This window comes from Camelina sativa, chromosome 7 (assembly GCF_000633955.1).
Source record: "Camelina sativa cultivar DH55 chromosome 7, Cs, whole genome shotgun sequence".
In the NCBI taxonomy this organism is placed as follows: domain Eukaryota; kingdom Viridiplantae; phylum Streptophyta; class Magnoliopsida; order Brassicales; family Brassicaceae; genus Camelina; species Camelina sativa.
Genome location: NC_025691.1, coordinates 18,599,949 through 18,620,034, shown reverse-complemented (window position 1 = coordinate 18,620,034; position 20,086 = coordinate 18,599,949). Strand labels below are relative to the sequence as shown.

The 20,086-nt window shown below is 43.8% G+C and overlaps 3 protein-coding genes across 3 annotated transcripts; 1 reads left to right on the top strand and 2 right to left on the bottom strand.

Annotated features, from left to right (window-relative positions):
- Nucleotides 5,454-6,109, top strand: LOC104704746. Its single transcript, XM_010420781.1, has 3 exons — nucleotides 5,454-5,470; nucleotides 5,548-5,653; nucleotides 5,747-6,109. Exons 1-3 carry the CDS (start codon nucleotides 5,454-5,456, stop codon nucleotides 6,107-6,109), a joined length of 486 nt encoding a protein of 161 aa, XP_010419083.1.
- On the bottom strand, nucleotides 10,972-13,513 carry LOC104704745. The gene is made up of 7 exons (XM_010420780.1): nucleotides 13,055-13,513; nucleotides 12,847-12,979; nucleotides 12,509-12,770; nucleotides 12,028-12,307; nucleotides 11,525-11,737; nucleotides 11,135-11,452; nucleotides 10,972-10,980 (listed from the first exon to the last, which is right to left on the bottom strand). Exons 1-7 carry the CDS (start codon nucleotides 13,511-13,513, stop codon nucleotides 10,972-10,974), a joined length of 1,674 nt encoding a protein of 557 aa, XP_010419082.1.
- On the bottom strand, nucleotides 18,425-18,847 carry LOC109125595 (RNA-directed DNA polymerase homolog; the record flags this gene model as incomplete). The annotated part of the gene is made up of 1 exon (XM_019227528.1): nucleotides 18,425-18,847. A coding segment is annotated over one exon (423 nt), but the record flags the coding sequence as incomplete, so codon positions are not given.

Here is a 20,086-nt window from a genome sequence, read left to right as displayed (position 1 = left end):
TTTTCTCTGTCCCAGAACTGCTCCCACGACATAATCACTCGCATCAGTCATGACCTCAAAGGGAAGGTCCCAATCTGGCGGTTGTACAATCGGAGCGCTAACCAAGGCTCCCTTGATCGTGTGAAACGCTTCCAAGCAAGCAGAATCGAAATCAAACTTCACTTCCTTACACAACAGCTGGGTAAGTGGTCTTGCTATCTTGGAGAAATCCTTAATGAACCGTCTGTAGAAACCGGCGTGGCCAAGGAAACTGCGGATCCCTTTTACCGAATTAGGCGGTTGTAAACTCATCATCACCTCAACCTTGGCTTTGTCAACCTCAATCCCCTTTTCAGAAATCTTGTGTCCCAGCACTATCCCATCTCTGACCATGAAGTGGCATTTCTCCCAATTCAGCACCAGATGTTTGTCTTCACACTGCTGCAACACCCTGCACAAATTAGACAAACAAACGGAAAAGGAGCTCCCATAGACGGAGAAATCGTCCATGAAAACTTCCATTATATCCTCAATCAGGTCAGTGAAAATGGACATCATGCATCGTTGGAAGGTCGCTGGTGCATTGCACAAGCCAAACGGCATTCTGCGGTAAGCAAAGGTGCCGTAAGGACATGTGAATGTGGTCTTCTCTTGATCGTCGGGATGGATTGGGATCTGAAAGAAACCTGAATAGCCATCTAAGAAACAGTAGTAAGGATGGTTAGCCAATCTCTCAAGCATTTGATCAATAAACGGCAAAGGAAAATGATCCTTACGGGTCGCAGCATTAAGTTTTCTATAGTCTATGCACATGCGATGTCCCGTAACTGTCCTAGTAGGAATCAACTCATCCTTATCATTCTTAACCACTGTAATTCCACCTTTCTTAGGGACTACATGAACTGGACTAATCCAGGAACTATCAGAAATAGCATAAATTACACCCGCATCTAGAAGTTTCATTATCTCTTTCTTAACAACATCCTTTAGATTCGGGTTCAACCTCCTCTGATGTTCTACCGAAGTCATTGATTCATCTTCTAGATGTATCCTATGCATGCAAAGATCTGGTGAGATTCCTGGGATGTCATCTAGTGAATACCCTAGAGCATTTCTATACTTCCTAAGTTCACAAAGGAGCAAAGCGGTCTCTACATTGTTTAGTTCAGAGTTCACTATCACGGGGTATGTAGAGTTAGGACCTAGGAACGCGTACCTTAGCCCGGCTGGAAGTGGTTTTAGCTCTACCTTTGGAGCTCTTAACTCGCTCCAAGGACCGTCCGCTGACTTTACCGGAGCATGTGCTCCGGAATCCGGAGCAGGTGCTCCCTCGGCGGATTCCTCCCCTGATTGGTTCTCATCGTCTAGGCTGGCGTAAGCTACCAGTTGCTGGAACCGTGTACCTGCATCCAAAATGCGTGTAAAACCATCAGCTTCCTCATTCAAGAATCCATACTTACCCTCTGCCTTTGTCAAGGCAACCTCCAACGGGTCGAGAGTGAGAACTTCATCGGTAACCTCATGTGCAACCTCTGAACCATCATCAACCACAAAAGTCTGACCATCTATCATAGGTTTCTTGAGCAGCTTATTCATCTCAAACCTTGCGATCATATCCCCCAGCTGGAGATCGATCGCTCCCCCTTGCACATCTATAATCGCACCAGCTGTGCATAAGAATGATCTACCCAAGATCAGGGGGTCACGTGGTTCTTCTTCAAGTTCCAGAACCACAAAGTCTGCTGGTATAAGCGTGTCCCCTATCTGGACATGTAAATCCTCCAACACTCCTATGGGGCGCTTGGTGGATCTATCCGCGAATACTAACGAAATCCGTGTAGACTTGAACTTCGTGTATCCCAGCCTTTTAGCCACTGAATATGGCATAAGGTTCACACTGGAACCTAGATCACAGAGGGAGTTTGCAAAAATCGTTTTACCGATTCTCACGGATAAGACAAATCGCCCTGGATCATCTCTCTTCTTTAGCACTTTGTTTTGCAGCACAGCACTGCACTCTCTTGAAACCATCATCACGTTCTCTTCCTCTGACACTCTCCCAGAAACTAACCCTTTCACATATCTCTTCAAAGCAGGTATCATCTGAACAGCATCAGCTAGGGGTAGTTTTACCGTCAATTCTCTCAACATCTCCTTGCACTTTGCATCCTCCAAATCCTTGCGAGATTTCTTAGGAGGAACAGGGTAAGGAACCCTAGGGGTGTACACGCGTGCAGGAGGTACCTCAGTAGGAACGGTCTGATCGGGAGTCGGGAGCACGTGCTCGCTGGGTGGGAGCACATGCTCGCCGGATGCTTCGGCTTCTTTTTGACTCAACGGTGGAGTCTCAGCAGCATGTTGAGGAAGGTATTCTTCAGCAATACCCTTGCCCTTGTCAAGCCTAGCGGATGGTGCTTCTCTAGGGGGTAACTTCTTTCCTCCCCTTAGCTCAATCGCATTGACATACTCGTTCCGCGGGTTTGCTTCCCCTTTTCCAGGCAGAGTCCCAGGAGTTCTTTTCACGGCTTCAGCAGTCTGTGCAACCTGAACATCAAGCTTCTTCACATGTGACATTACTGCCTCATACTTCCCATTAAGGTCATTGTACATGGTATCGACCTTAGCGTTGATTTCCACTGAAGCTTTTTGTTGATTCACCAAGAGTTGTTGCATCATGTTTTTCAGCTCATCCTGAGAGCTGCTAGCAGGTGAAGATCCCAACTGCTGGTTGGTGAAAGGCAGTGCTTGCTGAGCGCTTGTATATGCCTGCTGGTTCCCCCCTTGGAAACGGTTTTGAGTGGGCACAAACTGTTTGCCTTGGAAGTTGTTTGAGAAGGTTTTCTGATAACCCATCTGATTCTGAGCTCCTTGCTGCGGATACACCTGATCCTGAGGATTCTCCACGTTGGTGCTTCTATAGGACAAATTCGGATGGCTTCTGTAGTTCGGGTTGAAACCCCTGTTCTGCACAAAACCTTGCCCACTCACATAATTAACCTCCATCGTTTCATCCTCTCCATCACAAATCTCCTGAGCTAGCGGCATGTCTCCGGTCTCATCGACAAAATGGACAGTTTTCTGGCTCCCCTTCAGAAGAAGGTTCACCTTGGCTGTCAACTCGTCGATCTTTTGCGTATCGACACTGTTGACCTTCACGGACCTGTCATACTCAGGAGCCTTGTTGCTGGAGCTTGCAGCTAGGTTCTCAATCAACTGATATGCTCCTTCCTTAGACTTTGTCATAAAATCCCCATTGCTGGCCGAGTTGAGAGCGTTTCTGTAGTCCCAGTTAACTCCATCATAGAAAATGCCCAGAATCTGTTCATCACTGAATCCATGGTGCGGACACTCTCTACGGTACTCTTTGTACCTCTCCCAAGCCTCGCAGAAGGCTTCTCCAGTGTGCTGTTGGAACGATGAAATCTTGTTCCTCAGGGCAGCGGTCTTAGCCTTGGTGTAGAAATGGTCCAGAAACGCAGATCTACACTGTTCCCATGATGTCAGAGACCCAGGTGGCAATGACTTCAGCCAACGTGAAGCTCTATCCGCAAGAGAGAAGGGAAAGAGCTTGCACTTCAGAAAGTCTGGCGGTATCCCATTTGAACCAGTGGTGCTACATATCTCCTCAAAATTCTCGATGTGGTCCATCGGAATCTCAGCTGGGAGACCGTGAAATAGGTGCTGCTTCACTAGAGAGATCATCTGTGGCTTGATCTCAAAATCTTGTCTCTGGATGGTGGGAGGAACAATCGCCGCTCGGTTGGTGTAGAACATATGCGGGTTGTCCTTGTCCCCAATGGGCGGTTGTGGCGGCGCGGCTCTTTCGTGTTGAGCACGGAGCAACTGCCCCAACTGTTGTCGAAGTTGCTGCAACTCGGCAGCCATATCCTCATTGTTTCTGTTGTCACCCATGTTGACGGATTGAAACTTTCTGTTCTTGCGGTTTGTTCTTTCTGCCAAAGAGAGCTCTGCGGCTGACAAAGCAACTAGTTCTTCGGTGTTGTTTCTTCTTGTAGATCTTCTTGACATGCACCTGAAACACACGCAAAGAAGAAGCAGAAAGACAAATCAGTAAGGTCTTAGTCTAGTAATTTCGCCGAAAACCAAAGGTAAAAATTTGGTCCCCGGCAACGGCGCCAAAAACTTGATACACAGAGTTTTAAACCCTATTTTCCTACTGCAAGTGCACAGCAAAGAAGTAGTACTTAGGGGTCGAATCCCACGAAGACCAAGTTTTACTCTATGGTTCTATTGGTTCAATTTCAAGCTAAGACAATTCAAAGTTGGGTTTGTTTGGTAACAGTAACGCGATTAAAACGGTATAAAAAGGCAATAAGCAAAACACTAGATCAGGGGTAATTCTTGGGAATTTCAGAGATAGCAACTAAACAACTATTCAGGGCATAGATTAAGTACCAGTCTAGAACTCAAACATAAATATAAACTGATCCACTGTTGTGGTATCAATAACTTTATCTGATCGATTCTGTGCGGAAAAGCGGAGCACGTGCTCAGACATCCGGAGCACATGCTCGGCGGTCCATAAACCCTAAACTGTCGTTTGAGCCCAGAATCGCAGACAAGCATTAAAGAACAGGAATGATAAGTTCACAAATCACCTACACATCAACTTTCGCAGGTCTAGGATAATTTGCCCACTAATGTCTTTTCTAGCAACCTATTACACTTTTGATGAATAGATAAACCTAGAATCATAGATTGGGTGATCAAATCAACCTAAGCATTAAGTCTAACAATAGTGAAGACAATCGATTATATAAAGCCCTATTTGTGTTCTGTTGCTAACCCATGAAACCCCTTTTGAAACCCCTAATCTAGCAAAGAAAACTACTCAGACATAGAGAAATGAATCATAGCAAAAGATGAGAAATTCAATGACATAAAAATAAAAAGGGTTCAGAGAATGCTTCACAAGGTAGCCGCTCTTCTCCCTCTCACAAAAACGTCGCTCAAAAACCAAAAGAAAAGGTATATTATCTCTCCTAAAAACCCTAGGTTAAATAGCATACAAGTAGAGAAAAATAAGGAAAGATTCCAAATTCAAATCTCCCTATTAAAAAGCGATCTCAGCCCTCTTTCTCTCACAAAGGATCGCCTAAAATAAGGGGAATTAGGCAGGGAATCAGCGCCTAGATGCTTGCCACGTGTCGTCATGAAACCGTAGAGTTGGGAGCATGTGCTCGGAAATCGGGAGCATGTGCTCCTGGGTCTAAAATCAGCTTTTCTGCTCCAATTCAACTCCTTTCTGCTCCGATTGCTCATGCTGTTCCAATCCTTGCTTTTAGCTTCCTAGCCTCTTATTATAACCTGAAAAGGACTCAAACAACTACAAAACTATCAAATAAACGGGGTCAAAGTGAGTCAAAACCGTAACATATCAATACCTAGAGCAGTGATCAGCGAAGGTGGAACTTATTTCATCAACAAAGTGTTTGAGAGTATGCTGAGAAAGTATGGGGTCAAACACAAGGTATCTACTGCGTATCACCCTTAGACCAGCGGACAGGTTGAAGTCTCGAATAAGAAAATCAAGGGGATCTTGTCCAGAATTGTTGGGGTTTCGAAGAAAGATTGGTCTGTTAAGCTGGACAAGACTCTCTGGGCGTACAAAACAGCGTTCAAGACGCCAATAGGCAGAACACCATTTCAGTTGGTATATGGTAAAGCATGTCATCTCCTTGTGGAGGTTGAGTACAAGGCGATTTGTGCTATCAAGTTGTTGAACTTGGATATTGATACAGCTTAGGCTAAGAGGACTCTTGATCTACATGAGTTGGAAGAGATCAGACGTGATGCCTATGAGAGCTCAAAGATTTACAAAGAAAGAACCAAGAATTTTCCTGATAAGAAAATGGTTGTCAAGGCGCTCAAGGCTGGAGATCAGGTTCTGCTTTTCAACTCCAAACTTAAGTTATTTCCTGGAAAGCTTAAGTTTAGGTGTTCTGGAGCTTTTGACGTCAAGGAGGTTCTGCCATTCGGAGCCATCACTCTTCTGAACAAGGATGGTAGCGAGTTCACTGTAAATGGTCAAAGATTCAAGAAATTTTTAGCTAATCAAGTCCGACCAGAAGGGTCTTCTGTGCTCCTCTATGAACCCGAAAAAGCATAAAAAGCTGAAAAGTCAAGCTAGGGACTTTAAACAAGCTCAGTTGGGAGGAAGTCCCAAAGGTATCATTGTAAATATTTTTTAGGATCCCTGTGTTTTTAATTTTTGTTTCTGGTTTTCTAGTGTTCAGGAATCTACAGAAGGGAGTCTAAGCAACATAAAAAAATACAATTAAAAAAGTGAGTTTAGAGTAAAGTTGAGTATGATGGGTTCTACAGGAGAGATAGAAGATATAGAGAAAATTGAGAAAAAAAAGAATTAAAAAAAAAAGAGTGAAGAGAAGTAAGAAAAGGAGAGAAGTACGTCATGCTTACCCCACCCATCACAATCATTTTTCTTCTTTTCCTCCCAACCATTCGTTTCCTATCTACTCCCTCATCACTCCCTCATCTCCCCACTCTCGCCGACGTCCAAACCTCTCTCCCTCTTTGTTGGATTTTCCACCCACGTGAACCTATCAACTCTCCATTTTTCTTGCTCCCTCTCATGAGACACAAAAACTTTGTGTCACCTCATCCCACCACAACACTCCATCTCTCTTTTTAGAACCTTCATTCTCTATTTATTTCACACCTCCCTTTCACCCTCTAATCACCCACCAACCAAACGTCTCACTTCACTCTCTCTCTCTCTTTCTGCTCGACATCACCACTCCGGTCCAGTCTGACGAAGTCACGCCAGTGCCCATCTACCGGAACCGTCACCACTTTCCGTCATCCTTGTACGTGTCTGTCGAGCCACTCTCAACTACTCGATCCGCCGTTGCAACACCACTCGAGCCGTTCTCCGTTCACTCAACCGAGTTTAGTCTCAACCAGTTCGTCGTCGCCAGTTCAACATCCGCTCCCAACCACTCTCTCGAGCCAATCTCAAAATCCCGTCTGAGACTCTACAATCGAGCCAATCTCACAACCCCTCTCGAGCCACGCTCTCGTCACCATCTCCATTCACCACTCGAGCCGTTGTCTTCACCGTCACGTCTCTGCAGCTGTATCACACACCATAAAGTTCAAATACCGTTGCTGTCTCCTTCTCGTCCACAAATGTTGACCCGCTCGAGCAGACCACCACTCACAATCGAGCCGACGACATCAAGCTTGACTCGAGCCTCGGTCGTAACACCTCTCTCGAGCCGTTTTCACACCTCTCTCTCGAGCCGCTCTCATACCGTCAATCGAGCCGTCTTCAACGCGCGTCCCCTCGAACTCAATAAAAGCCACTCTCGATTCTCGCCTCCGTCGCACCAATCGAGCTGTCCACCATTTTGTTCAAGCCAACAAGTCGACCTTGTCACCCACACGATCGGATAATCCTCTCTTTGCATTCTCAAGTTTTAAACTTCCTAATTGCTTTTGTCGCTTGCGCACTAACATATTAACGCTTAATTTTGGGTTTATCATGTCTCAACGCACTACAACAAATATGTACATTGATAGCACGAGAGAAACACTATAATATGTAATTTATAGCTTTTTCACAAACGCTATGCTAGGCCACTGTTATTGTAGGTACCTCACATATGATAGCGCAGAATTCATATGCTATGGTATAGTAATATACCATAGTAGTAGAGAAATGCTATGTTATCCCGCTTTTCAAATTTTTAAAGATAATGTTATAAGTCATTATACACGCTATGTTAGGTGATTCTACCATAATGTTAGTTAAACTCTACCATAATGTTAGTTAAACGGTTTAATTCAGTTTTCGTTAGCTATATGTTTATGCTATAATATATTTTGTTATAGCAGGATTTTAGATGCGATTATAAGTGTTTTGGGAACATTGGTTTCTTGTTATTTTGAAATTGATTGGGAACCTGTATTATTATTAAATCCCCTAATTCACCATATCACAATCCAACATAATACATAGTACATAACAAAAGTTTAAAATCCATAAGGAACAAGACAAGTCTCAAGATAAAAAGCAAATCCATAAGATAGATTGTAAGTTTGAAGTAGGAGTCAGTAAACCTCATGGTTAATTTAAGACATGATGATCACTTTGTCCTCTGGCCATGCAATGACTGTGCCAAAGGCATCTTCCATCATCTCAATTTCTTCTGATGGCCTCCAAACTGCTGCATCGCTTACCTTGACAATATCTACCCACACTTTAACTGCATTAGAACCCAAACGAACAAAGTGAACCTTTTGGTCTGGATCGTTTGTTGCCCATCGTCCTTTAGCAACAATCAACTTCTTCCCGGTAATATCCATCAGTCTGCACTTCTTATTTTCCTTTGAGACAACTTCATTGATATGCTGCAATGTCAAATAATATAAGCCAACCAACAATCATATGACTTGACAGAAACAACTTCATAACATATAAAACATTTACCTGAGATTCCAGGATAAGAGACTGTGAATGCGGTTGAGTTTTCTTAGTTGGAGAGCATGGACCTGTTGCATCCTCAATAGGTGATTTCGAACATGTTGCTGCAGATTTTGCCACTGCTGTTGATGTAGAACCTGATGGTATATTAGTTGATGGAGAATTACGTATAGGAGAACTCTCGCCATTCTGACGAACAACTTTATGGGCAGGCCATGCTACATAAGTCATCAAACAGTCCTCGAGGTATGTCATGTCCATTGTAGGCCTCCATATGAACGTGTCAGGTTGACATACTGAATCCACGAATACTTTAACAGCTTTTGGCCCAATAAGAAGACCATTAACTAATGCAGATGGTTCTTTTGTGTGCCAACGACTCTCAGCAACAATCAATTCATCCGTAGACAAATCCAGTAGTTTACATTTGTTCAAGGAACTTCCATTTAGGTCCTGTCATACACAATCACAAAAACACAATTCAAATAAGAATATAGTAAAGGACAATAAATTATCTGGATTGTCTGGAAAGGACAATAAATTTTACCCTCGGCACAATGTCTTCTATTTGAATCTCTTTATCCAAAAGAACACATTTATCTGCAGGCCATGCAATCATCTGTCCAACAGCTTCCTCAATAGTAAACATTTTAGTTGCAGGTCTCTAGAGGAATGCATCTGTTTTCGTAGCAGATTCAACCAAGACTTTCAGATCCGTAGGGCCTAGACGAGAGTCATTCACTATGTCATCAGGATCAGAAGAAAGAATACGCCCCTCATCAATGTTTTCATCAGTGTCAGACCAATCAACCAACACACACCTAGGGTGTGATTTTTTGTTTACGCTCTACAAATGTTGAAGTCGAAAATAAACATAAGTTAGAAATTTGAATAAGCTTGAAGGAAAAACTGACCATTTATAATAAGAATAAGGAATAACTTACTCTTGGAGCTGAGTTTTCACCAATTTCAGGCCCTAATCCCTCTAATTTAAGAAAGCAATGTCAAATTCCATTAAATAAATTAGCAAGTTAATGATTACTTTGAGAATCGTCAAAGTAATTAACTAACCTGCTTCTTATAATTTCATTTTGCAACTGATTGACCTGCTTTACTAACTGAACTTGCTTCTCTTGCATGTCAGCCATACATTTGTTCTTAATTTGGAAACAAGCTAATTTGGTCTTACTCATGCCTCTACCCATTGCCCTCAGCATACCAGGATTGTCAGGTCCCAAAAGCTGGGAGAGATGATCTACATCCGGATTTGTTGTACTTGTTGGACCATCAGTACCAACCAGTTCAACTGTCTTTTTCTGGATAAGAGGAAATACAATATTTAATGGGTAACAAAATCACTAAGCCACATGCCAATTTGAAACTTACAATCTTTTCTGCGGCAGTCGTATTAACTGGTGTACCATCCTTTTTGGTACGCGACTTGACCCAAACCTTTAGCCTTGTCACTTCAGATGGATCCTCGCTTTCAACTTTCTGTGAAAAAAGCAACACATCAATTATCAAGGTAGATATTACCAGATCAAAAAACATAGATGGTAGTATGCTTACCATTTCTTCCGTAAGTCTGACCATTCCTTTACGACTAGTAGTGTGAGGGATCTGTTTCTTCCTCCTTTCTTTAGCCGTGTCACTCACAACCTAACATTTAAACATATTATTAACCATCACTCAAATATTAAACTTACATAATTTAAAGTAAATACCTTAAAGGCTTGGCTTGTTTTTGTATTCACAAATTTACGCCAGTCGAGAGGAGAAATGTACATTGGTCTCAGATTCATCCTCTGCTGGTTATTCTTAGCCTCATTAAGTTGCCTGACAATGCGTGACTTGTATGCCCTCCACAAATTTCCCATCTGCTTCAGCACAACAATCCTTGGAAACTCTTCATCAAGCTCAAATCGTGCCTGCACTCAGTTACCATTAACATGTAATTATTAAAATCACCATGTTCTAAATAAACAAAAGCATATTTTAATGAAATTGTTACCTATACAGATTTCCATAGAACTGTTTTCATATCTTCACTAACTTGCTTCCAATTATCAATTTTGATAGGAACGTGTTCCCATGCCAATGCACCTACATACGAAGCCAACTTAACTGACCCTGGACCATAAGGCTCTCCCATGAAAGTGTAGTCAACTATTACTCAAACCGTTGGATCCTTGGCGATGTTTTTCATCTTTGTGGGTCCTCTCTATCTCTTACGCTTGGCAGGACGGTCATTTTCATCATTCAACCCAATCTCACCTACATGCTCTTCCTCATTTAGCTGCTGATCTGCTACAATCGGGGGCTCTTCATGGCTGTTGGGTTGCTGAGCTGCTACATTCGGGGGCTCTTCTCGCATGCTGGGCTGCTGAGCTTCTACACTCGGGGGCTCCTCATGGCTGCTGGGTTGCTGAACTGCTACAGTCGGGGGTCCACAGTACCAATATATACTGGGTCATCATCTACTACCTTTTTTTTTTTGTGCAACCTTTTTCTTTGGTTGACCCATATTAATTCACCTACATCACAGAAGAAACGAGTTAGAATCTGTCAACGCTAAACATATACTGAGTAAATAGACATATATCAAGAAAAAATTCACACGATGAGTTAACAAACATAAAAAAAAAATCACAAGCAAGAGGAGACACAAATTAAACATGTAATCACTACATTTGAGACATATATGCCTTCACAATCAGCTCTAGTATATTCAGCTTCATCCAGTTCAACATCCATGTCAACATCTACTAGCATCGGACCAATATCTGCAGGTCCATCTTGATCATCTTCTTTACTATATGTCCGTGAAGAACTTCTCATAACAACATGCCAATTTGATGAATCATCTTCCCTTGAATAAAAGATTTGCTTTGCCTGAGAAGCTAGTATATATGGATCCCTCAAAAAGCTTACTTGGCTTTGATTCAAGTTAACAAGTGTGAACCCAACTTCAATCTTAACTCTGTTACCTCTTACTGCCCATTGACACTGGAATATAGGAACATAGAACACATTATAATCAAGCAATATTATGTCAATTACTCTCCCATAGTAGGATACCAGATCAACTACTTGGGAAGTATCTTTAGCACTAGACCTACACATAGCCGTTGTCTCATAATAAACCCCACTATTCTGATTTTGCTTTTCAAGTGAGCTTGTGTGAAAACGTTGCCCATTCACTATATAGCCAATGTAAGATCTTGCAGTACACCTTGGACCATATGCCAGCCATTTAATTATATCTTCATGATTATTTGAAGCCATATGTATCTACCAAATTAAAAAACAATAAGAGTCAGTAACTTATAGACAACTAAACCATACTCAATCTTACAAACGACTTACGAAATTACTTGCCTATTCTTTTAACCAAGATGCAAAATACTTAGCATGCATAGTCCATAACATTGATGCATCACGTATACACCTTGGATTTATGTCTTGAAGATGTTGCAGGTGCATGCTTGCAAAAGAGATATACAAATAGAAATAATCAGCTTGATATATATGTACAATGCAAATGACAAGGACATATATCAAATAAACAGAACTTACTCTACATAAGGATCCAAGGCAGCCATATTTTGAATGACAGCAAGATGTGCTATGTTCTTCTCCATTTCAGTGAGATTAATTGTTGTTCCTGCGGATAAGGGACGACCTTCTAGTATTGAGCTGTTCTCATAGTCTATATTTCTATCAAGTTTTTCTTCTGCACTTGTTGTCTTTTTCAGAAAATCACTACATAACTGCATACATTCTTCTGCCATATATGACTCAGCAATACAACCCTCTGGTCTTGCAAGGTTTCGAACAAATTCTTTAAGAACTTTCATATATCTGCAAATTGAAAGATATACGGATTAGCAACAAAATAGAAAATCACTACAAATACATATCTAAAAATAATAGTAGAGAGAAAATAAACCTTTCAAATGGATACATCCATCGAAAATGGACTGGTCCTCCTAGTCGAGCTTTCCTTCCTAGATGTACAGTCAAGTGTACTATGATATCAAAGAAGCTAGGGGGGGGGGGGACCTTTCAAACATACAAAGAGTTTCCATGATTTCAGCTTCCATTACCGAAATCACCTCTATATCAATAACTCTCTGACACAAATGGTTGAAGAATGCGCATAAGCGCAAGATTGCTGTCCTAGGACCTTTTGGTAACAACCCTCTAAGTGCAACCGGAAGTAATTGCTGCATCAACACGTGATAATCGTGGGATTTGAGCCCTGTGACCTTACAGTCCTCTAATGACACACCCCTTGATATATTAGAACAGTACCCGTCTGGACCTTTAAAGTCAAATAGATGTTTGCAAAAAAAAAATTTCTCTAGCTTGGATGTTTGGATGCAAGTCCTTTCTTATACCCATATCTTCCAAATCTTTACGAGCATTGAGACCATCCTTAGATTTATCACAATGCAACAATGTAGAGACAAAGCTTGCAGCCACATTTTTCTCTACATGCATTACATCCAAATTATGCCTTACCGGAAGATCCTACACAACACAATTACAGTTCATAAAAATCCCAACTTAAACATAGCTTAATTAATCAAAAATTAATAAACATACCTCCCAATAAGCCAGTTTGAAAAAAATTGATCTTTTTTTCCATCTTGACAACCCCTCCTGATCTACTTCTACTTCCTCATCTTCCTCAGATTCACTGGATACATCGTCATTATCATAGACTGGTTCCATACAGTCAGATATTTTTCTCTTCCTCCCAGATTCTTTCACATTTCCAAACTCGTTTTTGAAGTTTTTCAGATTCTGAGATATCTCACGACCTGTTAAAATTCTTCCCTTCCTCCCATAATCAGCTTTTCTATCAAACCAAGTCTTCTTCTTCCTATAACTATGTGTTGGTGCCAAACCCTTTCTGTGACACATATACACATGCTTTCTGCTGAACTTCAACCACTTACTATCTGTGTTTTTACCACAAATGGGACAGCCCATTTTCCCTTTTACGTTGCAACCAGCGAGGTTTCCATACGCAGGAAAATCACTAATGGTCCAGAGAAGCATTGCCTTTAGAGTAAAAGTACTTCTACTAGAGGCGTCATATGTTAACTATCCCTCCTTCCATAGATGGTTTAAATCGTCAATGAGAGGCTCCAAGTAGACATCAATACTGTTGCCAGGTTGTTGTGGACTAGGAATCATCAAGGTTAGCAATATGTTCTCCTTCTTCATACAAAGGTGAGGAGGCAGATTATAGTTCACTAACAGAACAGGCCAGCAACTATACTTAGTATTCTGCATGTTGAACGCATTAAAGCCATTAGTGGATAGTCCAAGCTGTAAGTTCCTCTCTTCGGCTGTAAATGAAGGATACTTGTCATTCATCTTATCCCATGTAACATAATCCACACGATGCCGGAGTTTACCATCACTGCTCTTGTTACTAAAATGCCACCTTAAATCCTTGGCCAATTCCTCAGACCTGAACATTCTCTTCAACCTTGGGATTATTGGAAAGTACCGTAATACTTTCTGTGGGACACCTTTCTTTATTTCACTAGTGTGCGTATTTATCTTCCACCGTGAAGCATTGCATTTGGGACAATTGTTTAGCTTCTTGTACTTGTTTCTAAATAGACAACAGTCATTAACTCTGAAACGACCCGACCCGTTTTATTTTTCAATATTAAATAATAAATATAATATAATAAACAAACTACGACTAGTGGTCCCATAACCACTAGCCACCTAACCACAATCACAATCAACAGCGGAATAACCAATCTCAATAACCAATAAATATAACAATAACAATATCCAAAATCAAATGACAGGAAACATAGAACCAGAAACCTAGCAATGTTCTAATGACCCAACTCTAGCAACCTAGCAATGCCAGACAACATCAAACCGAGCCTCTAGAACATCCTCCTCTTCATTGTCTTGATTCCACGATCACACTTTGCCTTTACCTGCACCACAAACACATATTGCAATGCATGAGTATTTAATAAACACTCAGTAAGGCAATCCTCCCATCTACTGGGCTATACACACAACTAATAGAGTCATCTCTAACCAACAAACAACAATCAACAAACGACAAACACAGACTCTGCATCGATCGACACCATCATGCATCGACCGACACCACATGGGGATGCATCGACCGACACAGAAGCTGCATCGACCGATGCAAGTTACACTTGCATCGACCGACACCCAATCTGCATCGACTGACGCATGCTCGACATAACACGAAAACCCTAGAGTTTTACGCGCCGTCCTTGCACTTGCATCGACCGACGCAAGATATGCATCGACCGATGCAATGCCGAGCATCGCGTTTTCCCCGAAGCTTCTCGCCGGATCTTCGTTCCTGCAAACACAAGACTCGATCCCAAGCCACGAGAAAGCTTCCTAACGTCCCAATTATCCATCTAACAAGTCTAACAACACATAAAAAGCAGATTAAAGAGTTCTCTAGCTTAGATAAGCTATGGTCCTGCACTTACCTTTGCCAAGACGATTCTGAACCTTAAACACGCAAGAAAACACTTCTAGGAAGTTCCTACGACGATCCTAGCTACAGATCTCCACAAGAACAGCCTCAAATCTCCAGAAATCACCAAGAACACCCACAAAACTCTTTCTCTCTTTCGTTTTCTCGAAAACAGCCCAAAAATGTCGAATGAGACCAAAGCTCGACTTAAGGGTTTCCTTCCCCCTTTGCCCAAAACGCAGCGTTTAACTTAAGTTAAAACGCACGAAATTGAGTCTGCATCGACTGATGCTCCACCTGCATCGATCGATGCACATCCTAAACCGGGATTCCGGTTCGCGGATGTTACAATTCTCCCCCACCAATCTAGATTCATCCTCGAATCTCGAACAACACTCGACCAAGGACTCCCGTGCTACCGTCTCCACGGCCTGCACTCCTCTGACCGATCTACAGAAGGTCACCTCTAGGCGATAGACTCACGCTCTAGACATTATTTGCTCTCGACTTTTGGACTCTCCTTTTTACTCACAGGCCTAAACCTTGAGTTTTTATTGGCTCCTCATCAGACCGAAGTCTGCATGCCATAATATTGGCTCCTCATCGGGCCTAAGCCCGCATGCCATAATGTATATAAGGGAGCCCAATACTCGTCTCTCGGGTTGCCACCCTACAGCGCGCCCCCGAATCGTCATCCGAAGTCGATATACCAGCCATACTCCCAAGCCACAAAGTCTTAGAATATGACGGTACTAGGAGGACCTAAGTCCCCCAAGAGTCGCGAGCAAACAATTCTGAACACGTCTGAGTCTTATCCCTATCCAGGTTTCCTTCCCGTGGCTCACGTAAGACAATACGATGCCCTACCAACCACTTATCCCCTCACTGGAATACCTCATGACCACACAAGGATCATCTCTCTACCCAAAAAGGGCCGCCACAAAGGCCAAACAAAATGTCCTAAACAGGACCGCCACCAAGACCAAACAAATGTCCTAAACAGGACCGCCACCAAGGCCAAACAAATGTCCTAAAAAGGACCGCCACCAAGGCCACTCGTCCCGAAGGACCGTCGCGAAGACCATCTGTCCCGAAGGACCGCCTCAACAGGCATTCTGGCTAAACAGCCCGCCACAAAGGCCACACTCTAGCTAAACAGCCCGTAACAAAGGCCACACAATGGCTAAACAGCCCGCCAAAAAGGCCACACAATGGCTAAAAAGCACGCCACAAAGGCCACACAATGGCTAAAAACCCCGCCACAAAGGCCACACAAAACTCAAAAGACCATCACACACGGCGCAACGACTCAAAAGTCCACCACAAAGGCCCCACAAGCCCTCACCAAAGCTCTCCACCACTAAATGGACAAATTCTAACTCACATAAAACTTTCCATTTTTAGCACTTTTCACTTCCGGAAACTTTCCACTTATAGACACTTCCAAAACTGGAAACTTTCCTCCAACACACTGCCTCGCAGAAACTTTGTACCCCCAACACCACCTCATCTTGTTACTTAGTCGCACAACCAACCACCCCAAGCGACAAAGTAAACAAGAGAGATGGGCTGGAATACTCCATTCCCGCTCCAGCCACGGACTACAGATGGGACCAGGCTAGGCAAGCTCAAGGCGCGGCTTGTTTCTCATACCACTTCTTAAACCTTGTCTTCATCCTCGCCTCAGGCTCCCAAGTCTGCTCCTCGACACGATCACAGTCCCAAAGGACTCTCATCAAAGGAATCTTCTTCTTTCGAAGTTCCTTAATTCTCCTATCGAGAACCCTCACTGGTCTCGCCTCCAAAGTCATGTTAGGCTGAAGATCCTCAGGAATCTTAGCTAACAACTGATCATCCTCACGGAGACACTTCCTCAACATATTAACATGGAAAACCTTATGGAATGCACGCATAACCTCAGGTAACTCCAGTCTATAAGCCACTGGTCCAACATGCTCAATCACTCTGAACGGACCCATATACCTCAGACTCAACTTAGTCTTAGTCAATGACCTGTTCGGACCCTACAACATGGCCATCTTGAGGTACACTCTATCTCCAACCTGAAACTCAAGATCTCTCCTCTTCCTATCGGCATAACTCCTCTGCCGATCCTGAGCTTCCTTCATGTTCAACTTGAGAACCCGGATCTTCTCCGAAGTCTCCTGAACAAAATCTTCCCCGTAAATGCTCCTCTCCCCCACCTGAGTCCAACATAACGGTGTACGACACGACCTCCCATACAAAGCCTCATAGGGAGCCATCTTAATACTTGTCTGATAATTGTTGTTGTAAGCAAACTCTACCAAGCTCAAATGATCTACCCAATGGCCTCCCCAATCCAACACACACATCCTCCAGCATCTGAATCGTCCTCTCTGACTGTCCATCTGTCTGGGGATGATAAGCTGTACTCATATGCACCTTAGTGCCCATCTCTGCCTGAAACGCTCTCAAGAACACCGAAGTGAACTTAGAATCCCTATCAGACACAATGCTCGTTGGCACCCCATGCAACCTGACTATCTCCTTCACATACTTCTTAGCCAAGACCGCTGCTCCATCAGTCTTCTTAATGGCCAGAAAATGTGCTGACTTAGTCAACCGGTCCACTATGACCCAAATAGCATCAAACGTCCTGGACACTGGCAAACCCACAACGACTCCTGAGCCAACCGCACTCTGCTCAACAAATCTGCTCTATCAGCTGCAACCAAGCCCAACAGTTCCTGAGAAACCGCACACAAGCTCAACGCACTGATCTCTCCTACCAGAGAATCCATATCCTGCTCCTGAGCCGAAGCCGCCCGCTTCCGACTCAAAGCATCTGCAACCAAGTTAGCCTTACAAAGATGATAAGCTATCTCCAAATCATAATCCGCCACAAGCTCCATCCACCGCCTCTGCCTCAAATTCAGCTCAGGCTGAGTGAATATATACTTCAGGCTCTTACGATCTGTAAACACCTGCACCTTTGCACCATAAAGATAAGATCTCCAAATATTCAGGGCAAAAACTACAGCAACCATCTCCAAATCATGAGTAGGATAGTTGCCTTCATGCTTCCGCAACTGCCGCGAAGCATAGGTAATCACCATCCCATGCTGCATCAGAACACACCCCAAACCAACTCTAGATGCATCTGTATAAACCACATAGGGTTCTCCCTGCTCAGGCAAAGCCAAAACTGGTGCAGTAGTCAACATCTCCTTAAGGCTTGCAAAGCCTTCCTCACACTCCTCTGACCAAACAAAAGGAACATCGTTCCCTCTCGACGTGGTCATAGGACGTGCTCTGCTCGCAACCCCCTGCACGAATCTCCTGTAGTATCCTGCCAACCCAAGAAAACTCCTGATCTCTGTGGCATTCTGCGGTATAGGCCAATCTCTGATAGCCTGAATCTTCTCCGGATCTACAGAAACCCCGTCTGCAGACACAATATGACCCAGAAAGCCCATCTCACGCTGCCAAAAACTGCACTTGCTCAACTTAGCAAACAACTTCTGCTCCCGCAGCTTCTCCATAACTTCCCTCAAATGCACTGCATGCTGCTCAGGACTCCTAGGATAGACCAGAATGTCGTCGATGAAAATGATGATAGACACGTCCAGAAACTCCTGAAACACGCTGTTCATCAATCTCATAAACGCAGCTGGTGCGTTGGTCAACCCAAAAGGCATCACCACAAACTCATAATGCCTATACCTCATCCTGAATGCAGTCTTCCTCATATCTGCCTCATCTATCGGTATCTGATGATAACCCGACGCCAGATCTACCTTGGAGAACCAAGTAGCACCCATCAACTGATCCAACAACTCATCAATCCTGGGAAGAGGGTACTTGTTCTTCACAGTGACCCGGTTCAAACCCCTGTAATCAATGCACAACCGGAAACTCCCGTCCTTTTTCTTGACAAACAACACCGGTGCTCCCCACGGTGATACACTAGGACGGATGAAACCCTTACTCAACAAATCCTCTAGCTGCTTCTTCAGCTCTGCCATCTCTGCTGGAGCCATTCTGTAAGGAGCCTTGGATAACAACATCGTCCCTGGTTCGAGTTCAATCGTGAAAGGATCAGACCGAGATGGTGGCAACCCCTGCAACGACTGGAACACTTCCTCAAACTCCTCTACAACTGGGATACCGCTAACCGTAGACTTTCCCACTGACTCTAGCATAGATATATTAACCAAATAAGCCTCACGGCCCTTCTCAATCATCTTCCCAGCCTGAATGGCCGAGATCACGAGACTCCCCAAAGTCGGTCTAATCCCATGAAAAACCAACTTCCCTCCTGGACGCTCAAACTCCACTCTACCTCGATAGCAGTCCAAATGCACCATATGCCGATGCATCCAATCCATCCCGAGAATAACATCATACAGCTCCACTGGGCTGATAAGCAAATTCGCTGGCCATGACTCTCCTGCGATCTGAATATCAACTCCCCTAGTTTGTCCAATAACCATCAGGAACTTGCCTCCTGAAACTCTGACAACTCCTGTACGCTCCCCGGGATCCCCTTTGATTCCTGCACTCTCTGCACACTACAGAGTAATGAAGTNTGCTACCGGCTGCAACTTGGGACAATAGGGCCTGATGTGCCCTGGCTCCGTGCAATGATAACACACACGATCTACTGCCGTCTAAGCACTCCTCTAGGGACAGCTAGCAACCTTGTGATCCTTGCCTCCACACCCGAATCAAGTCAGACCACCTGGCCTCTGCGTAGCCTCCCATCTCCGCTTGGTTCCCTGCGCAGGCTTGCCGCCCTTGCTAAAACCTCCCTGATGCTGTGCCTTGCTAGGCTGGACTGCTGGGTTAGCTGCCACTGACTGTGCCCAGATATCCTCCTCAATCCCTGCTGCAGTCTCAACCAGCTCCGCACGCGTAGCATAACTCCGCCCTCTACAGTTAACCCTCAAGTCATCACGTAGGGCCCTTAAAAACCTCCTGATCTGACCCTCCTCAGACTTCATATCCCGACCCCCATACCTCAGAAGTCGGCTGAACTCCAAGTCAAACTCCCGCACTGACCGAGTCCCCTGAGCTAGCTGGAGGAACTGCACCTTCAACCTATCCAGTGCCTCTCTAGGGAAATAATTGCGGTTGAACTCCAAGACGAAGTC

Bases quoted from the DNA above. Each gene is read 5' to 3' on its own strand.
- LOC104704746 (XM_010420781.1), top strand. The intron at 5,654-5,746 runs GTATATGGTAAA...GATACAGCTTAG, and splicing joins GCAGAACACCATTTCAGTTG to GCTAAGAGGACTCTTGATCT.
- LOC104704745 (XM_010420780.1), bottom strand. From the start codon at position 13,513: ATGCTTCTCTGGACCATTAGTGATTTTCCTGCGTATGGAAACCTCGCT. The intron at 12,980-13,054 runs GTATGTTTATTA...TGTGTTGTGTAG, and splicing joins TCAAACTGGCTTATTGGGAG to GATCTTCCGGTAAGGCATAA. The intron at 12,308-12,508 runs GTCCCCCCCCCC...TTCAATTTGCAG, and splicing joins ACTCTTTGTATGTTTGAAAG to ATATATGAAAGTTCTTAAAG.